At 31.0% G+C, this 8,618-nt stretch overlaps 1 protein-coding gene across 1 annotated transcript in view; it reads left to right on the top strand.

Annotated features, from left to right (window-relative positions):
* Window positions 1-219: 219 nt before the first annotated feature.
* Window positions 220-8,618, top strand: part of LOC129229997 (serine/threonine-protein kinase mTOR-like) — a 106,697-nt gene continuing 98,298 nt past the window's right edge. The window contains exons 1-4 of the mRNA XM_054864382.1: window positions 220-383; window positions 3,572-3,798; window positions 4,847-5,082; window positions 8,434-8,535. Coding sequence (XP_054720357.1) covers window positions 3,573-3,798; window positions 4,847-5,082; window positions 8,434-8,535 — 564 coding nt within the window. The 5' untranslated portion in view covers window positions 220-383; window position 3,572. The remainder of the gene's footprint in view (window positions 384-3,571; window positions 3,799-4,846; window positions 5,083-8,433; window positions 8,536-8,618) is intronic.

The following is an 8,618-nucleotide window of genomic DNA, read 5'->3' as shown; positions in this document are numbered from 1 at the left end:
GGTTATCAAATCAACCATTTGGGTTCAGGATATATGCGTCCTTGACGGTTCTTTAACTTTTCGCTGCAGGAGTCGCCCATAAATTCCGTCATGGGTTCGCCCTGAATCACCTCATTCTAACCAAAAATTTTGAGAAGAAGTGAAGTAAAAATTACGTTTATTTATAAAATGAGCAACAGGCGCGATTGATTGATATACAATCATGAATTTGATCGACTCGCGAAATTTTGAGCTGAATTAAAGTTCTGCTTTAGTCAAATTAAATATTATTGCAAAAATCTTAGCGTCTAAGAATTTTTCAAACTTGTTCCGGAAATGGCTTGCAATTGTTCGAAGCTTTAGTTTGAGAAATATCCTACCAACGTGTTTACGCTGTGTTCAAGGTAACACTAGAAAATATTTTCTTCTTTGATCAGTGTATTCATTTCAACGATCGGTACGATTGCTGAATAATTTAAAAGTTATGTATTTTTGACAGCTTGGAAATAATGTACCAACTAGTGATATGTATACGAATGATTTTGCAGACCAAAATATCGCTAATTATCGTTTTCCAAATTTGGGTTCGCACATTTGAAGTCTTTTCATTTCAAAATAATAAAAAACGGCGGTTTAAAAAAAAAAAAAAAAAACACACACAGATGACTGATGTAAGTATGTCATGGGTAAAATTAATTTCTTTCAACAACTGAGTCTTGACATCTTTCTTAATGGTCATCAAGGCAAGTCATTAATGTATTTAATTTTCACTGATATTGTCAGAAAGAAATGATTGTTGTCCAACTTTTAATAACAAAACCAAAATGTCTATAATCTCTTATTATTACATTATGTAGTATATATATATTAGAAAGAATAGAATAGTGGTAAATAATTTTCAAAAATTACTCGCTTGAAAAATATTTCTGTTCAGAACGCAACTTTCTCATCAATGCATTGTACATATACACTTTACGACCAAAAGTATTGGGACACTTTCAAAAATTCATATTTTTAGTGATTTCTTGAGAAATAAAAAGCCATTTGATACGTAATTTTTTTCACATAAAAGGTACAATCCAACTGTCATTTTCCAATAAAAATTAAGTCTACTACTCATTTGGGGGACCAGCAACAAATTGAGGATACAAAAAAATGTTTTTGATCATTTTTCATTGTAAATAGCTGGCAAGAAGCTATTAATTTCAGAAAGAAGTTAAAAAACTATCTATAATTTATTTTTATATTTTCGTGAAAGTATCTCTTATACTTACGGAAATATAAGCATTTCGTTCAAAAAAAATTTTTTTGAAGGCATTTTTCAATTTTACTGAATTACCTCAAAAAGTTACAACATTTACTAATGGACTTTTATTATGTTAGTATATCAACACTCAATCAGTAAAAAAGAAAAAAATAAAGAAATAGGAAAAATATCCCAAACAGTACTACTATTCATAATTAAATATTAATTATTATCTGAAATATGAAGCTTAACTAAAACTGCTTATTATGCAATTTTTAACAACAGTCGGCTACAACCCGATTCGACTCATGCGAAATGACAGTATAGCGAGTTTTTCTCGAGTAACGAATTTTGTAGCTGACGCGAATTCCTCACCCTCAACACGCGAATTTTTGAAGTGGAAGTGTAGGGCTTAGGTATCACCTTATTTCTTGGGTACCAATTAGTTTCGTGAATGGACTTTGCCTTTAGCATCACTGAAAGTGGAAGTTCCCCACACCGTACTAGTCGAAACATCGGATTGTTAATGTACAAATCGCCACTTCGCATCTTTTTCAGTCTAAATATGAAGTTGATGAAAAATAATTTCCCATAAGCGGGCTGTCTACTTAAAGTTTGAAAATGGAAGGAAGATCAGAAAGTTTCTGACAAATAAAGAAATATACTGATTTTCTATGTGCTTGAACTAAAAGGTGCATCAAATATAATTATTGCATCTACTGTACAGTACAGTGCTATTTTAGTGCTGCATTTTATTATTGCTACATACTATATGTATTGTACATACTGTTTCATTTTATGCGGTTCTTTCTTATTGCTTTTGTGCTTAATAGCAGTATTTTCATTCATTAACGCAATTTTTTTTAAGTACAGTAAAATTTCAGTTTTCTATGTTTAAGAGCCATTGTCTGTAAGGATCAGGCAGGTTGTGATTGTTGAAATTCTAAAATAATTTTACTTGAGTAAATTTTTAATATGCTGTTTTTATACTTTTTAACTATCTTTTTGAAAATCGAGATCTTTTAACATCCACATTGGGGATCGGATATTTCACTTTTAATATTTATTATATCTTGTTAAGAGGCAAACAAGTAAAATTTCATTTTATTTTTAGCAAAATCATTTAACTCAAAAGTTGTTTCCTTAGAGATTGAGGGGGAGGGGGAACCTCTAAACTTGCCAAATACTTCTTGTTGTAGTATTTTCCTTACTTTCTGAGTGAAAACCTCTTAATGCGAACAGTTTGGAGGAATGTTGAATAGTAAATAGATTTTGAAACATTAGGGGTACTCATCCCCCGCCAAAAGCAGTAGTGCACTCCTCCCAAAACAACGAAACTCCTAAGAATGAGATCCTCCCCTTGAAAAAAAAAAAAAAAAACTCCTAAAACCATCCCCCCCCAATGTTGCAAAGGCGTGATTTGGGCCTTGCCCCCCCCTATACATTACTTTATGTATAACATTTTAAATTAAATTTAATTTTCCCTTAAATTATTTGACTTTTTACAAAATTATTTCATTTTTCTTAAAAAACAGACCTTGAAATAAAAATTCTGGACCTTACATTAAGTAATTAACTGCTTTTTGCTTGTGTATGGCATCATGCAGTCAGACATACTTTGCTATCACGGGAAAACTGTAAAACTGACAGAGCATTTCTATGAACATTTCTATTTCTTTAAGGATAGAAAGAGTGTTTTTAACTCAAAAAGTTGTGAACTGGGGGAAACATACAATTGTAAATCTCGGTTCTTAAAGCAAAGTCAAACATCACCACATGTGTTCTCATGTAAACTTGTGCATTAAAAATGTAATGTACTTAATTCTTCCTGTTTGAGTTTTCATTTTTCTTTTTGTTAGTAATAAGCTCAAATGTTCAAATTGTAAAAATATTTGTTTCGCTTTTCCTTTAAATATATACGTAGTTGTCTAAATTGTTACATGTCCTGTTTTGAACAGGGGGGGGGGGGGAATCAGCAGGTCACCTTCACGTTATAAATTTAGCAAGATTTGCATCATAAATAGAGTAGACATCTCAAAAACTAATATGGGGAAAATTTTGTTTATTCGAAATTTTATCTGTAATACAGTCAAACCTCATTAATTCGAACACGCTTAAAACAAAATACTGCTTAAACATTACAAGCCCTGTCACATTGTGTTTACACATAACGTTATTTATTATTTTGCAAATAAAACAAATTAATTTAAAAGGTCCCTTTGAGTTTATTTTAAGGAGGTTTCATGAATAATAGTTTGACTAGAATGACTCTTAATTCATGTTTTTCAAAAGTGTTATGTTTAAATTCTTGTTCATATTGAAGTAATTAATTCATTCGCAATTTAGGATGGCGGCAACGTCAGCTATGCAGGTTTTTGTCTCTGGACTGAAGAGCAAAAATGAGGAAGTAAGATTAAAAACTACTAGAGACCTTCATCATTATATAACTACTGAGTTGCGAGAAATGAGCACTGAAGACGTGACAGTGTTTTTAGATGAATTTAACCATCATATATTTGAAATGGTTTCCAGTTCAGATGCAAACGATAGAAAAGGTGGAATATTAGCAATAGGTAACTATTTCATCTTTATTTTCTAAAAGTGGTAATGTTATTTGTTCTGTAGTAAATTATAGATTTTTCAAGTTTCGGAAAATCTGAAATAGTCTGCTGATTTAAGTCGGGGATGTTCATTGTTTTGACACACATGACACTTTCTTTTGTATCGTTAACTGTGTTTCCCTTACAAAAACATTTGACAAAAAGTTTATTAAAATATGTTTTATTAGTTGAAGTTTTTCTATTAAATTGTTAATTAATTTAATTACAAAATATTTAAATTCACTAATAATCAAGAAATAGACATTGTGTTATGATGCTTTTGTTAATTAGACGACTTCATCTGGTAAGATGTTCCAAGTGCGTACAACCCTATTTCAAGCAGTAATTTTTTCTCATTTTCTGATGCCTGAGATTTGAACAGCTTAAAACAACTACCAAATTAGTAAAAATATTTTTTAGAGTAACATTTCTTTGTTGAATCAAACCAATCTGACTGCTTTTTTTTTTAACTTAAAACACTAAAACATGCACTTTGTGTTAGTGGTGTCGAAAAAGGGGTGGGTGGTCCCCGGGTCTGGATCCCTGCTTGAAGCACAAAATTAAGCTGTAATAATTAAAATTAAAGTTATTCCATTTATAATACCTTTTTCATTTCATTAATTTAATTTATCTAATACTGCATATGTAGAATTTAAATCAAACTATCTGTGCTTCAATTAACATATGAGAGTTGGCTGATTTTAGGCAAGACATCCCCCTTGAGGTGTTTCTAGCTATCCCACTGTTTTGTGTGCGATTATTATTTTTTATTTATTAAAGAATCTCAGACAGGTATGAACGTTACAATAAGGGTTTATCCAGATTAAAATTTCTCGCTGAAAGTACCTACTAAAAATTTCTTCTTTAGCAATCTCAGTTTTTTGTTCATTTACAAAAACACTAACCTCTTGTTGCTTATATACAAGTGAACTAATATTTAAAGTTTTTCTATTTCATTATTTACTTTATTTTTTAGTATATTTATTGAGGCAAGTGTAATAGAGTGCTTTTTATCTTTTAGTGAATTTACTTGGAATTAATGTGGGAAACACTGCTATTCGTACCAGTCGTTTTGTTAATTACTTGCGTAATCTTTTGCCCTCGTCTGACTCTGGAGTGATGGAACTGGCTGCCTATGCTATTGGAAGACTTGCGTTAGTTAGTGCAAATTATACTGCTGAATATGTCGAGTTTGAAGCAAAAAGAGCTTTTGAGTGGCTGAGTGGAGATAGGCATGAAGCAAAACGTCATAGCGCGGTAATGTTTATGTGCTATATTGTGTGTACAAATGCTGAAAAATTAGTTTTTGTTCTTATATCTTCTAAAAAATTTTTAATTTAATGTGATGTAACTTCAACATTCTAGATATTTCATACCCTTGAAACAGAAGTGATACAACTTAACAAACAGCACTCGAAAAAAAGTCAAGGTTTATGCAGTTCTACTTTTAACTGATTCATTTTCAGAAATACTGCAATACCTCTAAAACATTTATGATGTTTTGTTTACTGGTTGGTATTTGTAGTCTGAATTAATAAGGGTTGCTCAGGCTACATAAATGCAACTTTATCTACTTTTATTTGGTATTAGGCGATTTTGGTGACTTTTTTAAGTGAAAATAAGCTAATAAGCTACCTATTTTCACTAAGGCTATATTTTTGAAGACTTTTTTTAGCCAATGCAAGTTATCATTTGAAAATATTTGAGTCTTTTTGCCCAAATTTTTTTAACTCGTTATTTAGAAACTTTTTATTACTATTTTTCATTTTCTTTCATCATCTTTCGTTTAATAAACTAGGGGGCTCCGTCCCCTACTTGCTGACTGACACTCGCCAGCCCCCAAAGAAAGCTTTGCAATCTTATTTGATTCGCAAAGATTTAAATCGTCAGTTAGAAAGAATCAGATTAAAACGCTTAAAGAGTTCCGTTTGGAATAATAAGCACCCCCTTTCCAGTTTTAAACTAACTTGTTCTATCTTGCAGACCTAAAGGTGCTAAGCAGATCCTGAGCATTGCAAAATAGCGGTTTTGTATGTTTTAAAAGGTGCTTTCAAACACGTGGTCTCCAGTAATATATTCTGCTCTTTAGCTAAAGACTTGAATTGAGTTGAGCCTAAGATTTTCTGTTGAAGTAGAAACCCTTATATCTGCTGTTCTAGTTCATTGAAAAAGTTGGAACAAGCTTTATTCAATGCAGAAAAACAAAATTCTTTTAAACGACATAGAATTTCAAGAGGTGTGGGATATCTTTCATCCCGTTAATAGGCAATTTACATAATTTTCGCTTAAAAAATTGATTATAAAAAACCTAATTCAAAATTTAAAATAAAAAACCTCAGGTGCAAACCCTCGGGGCTCAAAGTAATTCTGTACCAAATTTCAAAGCTGTAGGTACTATGGTGTCTCCTGGATGCAGACTCGCCACAAACTTCCTTTCACAATTTTTTTGACTTTACTTTTTTTAATGTACAGTCGACTCCCGCTACAACACGATCCGACTTACGCAAATTGGCTATAACGCGATTTTTTCCCTGGTAAAGAATTTTATTCCGAACTCAAATTCTTCACCAGCAACATGAAAAATCAGGGTTTTTTCGTGAATGGACCTTCATCCCTTTGGCATTGCTGAGGGCGGAAGTCTCCACACCGTACTAGTCTGAACATCGCTTATACAAATAGCTACTCCTCATTTTCCATTTATTTTTTTCATTCTATATGGGAAAGTTAATGAAATATAATGACACCTAAGAGCGCTGTTTCATTTAAGTTTGTGAAGATAGGAAGAAAAAGAGCAAGTTTCAACAACTATAGTGCATTTGTTTTTCTTACTATATAATGTGCGTACCACAGTGGTTTATTTTACATCTTCCTTTCCCATTGATCATTGATTTTTTTGCATCATAGCAGTTTTTTATGTTGAATAAAATGTTTTTTTTTTTAAATACAATAAATAAAAATTCAAGTTTTTGTTAAAGAAACAGTAATGTACAGTTAAGAAATGGTTTTTAACAGTTTGAGGTGGTATTTACAAGTGTCTTTAATCGTATGGGTATGTTTATAAAAGTTTTTACACATACCCTTTTCCACAACGCGAAATTTCAACTTACGTGAAGGGTCTTGGAACGCATACCTCGCGTAAGTCGGGACTCGACTGTATAGAGAAATCTTTCCTCACCTTTTATTACCGACTAATCCACTCCATTTCATTTAAATAGTATTTGAGAGATAATAGATAAATAATAGGTTACCCTTTTCCCTACTTTTATTATTGGTTAATTGATTTGTTCATTACTACCTAAGCTTCTGTTATCTTGAAAATTGAATCAGTGGCAACTGAGCGGAATGCCATGGAAGTTTCAGAAAAATACAGAGCAAAATAATCTGTGAAACAAATCGACAAGATTACTTACAATCCTTAAAAAGTGCTTAATTTTGGTTTTAATTTTTTAAGGACCCGAAAAACTTTCAGATTTTGTTCTTTAATCTTTGCTTATGCTTTGTATGTATAGAAATGCAAAATACTCAAGTTTTTCAGATCACAAAAACTACTTGTGCAATCTGCAATGTGAATAAAAATTTTAATGCTCTGATGAATTTCATTGATTGAAAAGAAGGAAGAATCTGCTCAATTTTTAAATCAAGAGCAAAAAGACTGAGATTTGAAACCTCTCCTGATTTGCGCATATCATTCTTACTTTTATGTTGAGTCTCTCGCTTTACAGTTTATTGTTTTCAAATTTTTAGCATTTTTAATAAATTTTCTGTTTTTTAAAAACTGGGCTTATGATTTTAACACTTAAGTTTTTATTGTTATCTTTCACAATCATTTGTTGCGGTATCATACCATATGAGTTGATAAGTTTCGGATACTCTTCCCTCTTGCTGATTACTGCATTACTCAAAATTTTAATCTTGCAAGTTTTCCCTTCAGTTTGCACCGTTAAAATGACAGCCAATTTGGTTGATAGAAGGACTTGAGATTTATTTTTAAATCATCCACACTTTTTAATTTTTCTTTTCCCATTGCTATTTTGACTTTCCAGTTTTAAGATCAGTGCATAATTTAAATACAATTGAATTGGAAAGCAATTTTAATGAATTAACATGTCAACATGTGTTTTTTCTAGAAATGTTTTTTCACACTAGCGTTTTTCTATCTACAAAATTTCGATCTGTTTTGAAAATTATGAATAAAATGATTTTCAATTCACTTTTACAGATTTTTATTATTTGAGTTAAATTTTCTGAATTTCTTCCTTATTTAGGTAAGAACCTATGTTTTAGAAATGTACCAGCATTGAACACATACTTGGCTAAAATTGCCATGCAGTCAATCTTTTTGCATCCTGAAATTGTTAAAATTATTATGAAAAATGGAAATTATTTTTTACTTTGCTGCTTTCAATTGGCTTGTTTTATCTATTATTTTGGTTTAACGAACTTGAAAATTGAAAGTAAACATCAGCATTTTTTTTTGTGAAATGTAACTTTTATTTTATGCGAGTTTGTCTTAGGTAGACTTAACCATCCTTAGAAAACTGTATTAGTTTTTATCAGATTCATTCATTATTGTTGCAAAATATTTTTGACCTCTTGAAATATTTTCAGGTCTTAGTTTTAAGGGAATTAGCTGTATCTACACCAACCTTTTTTTTCCAACAAGTTCAACAATTTTTTGACTGTATTTTCAATGCTGCTAGAGATCCAAAGGTGAGAAAAAAAAAAGTAAATGTGTTTGTTTAAATATGTCATTATAAGTTTTCATATGTTTCATCACACTGAATCATGTTGAA

This window comes from Uloborus diversus, chromosome 9 (genome assembly GCF_026930045.1).
Source record: "Uloborus diversus isolate 005 chromosome 9, Udiv.v.3.1, whole genome shotgun sequence".
Classification (NCBI taxonomy): Eukaryota; Metazoa; Arthropoda; class Arachnida; order Araneae; family Uloboridae; genus Uloborus; species Uloborus diversus.
This window is presented reverse-complemented; position numbering and strand designations above follow the sequence as displayed.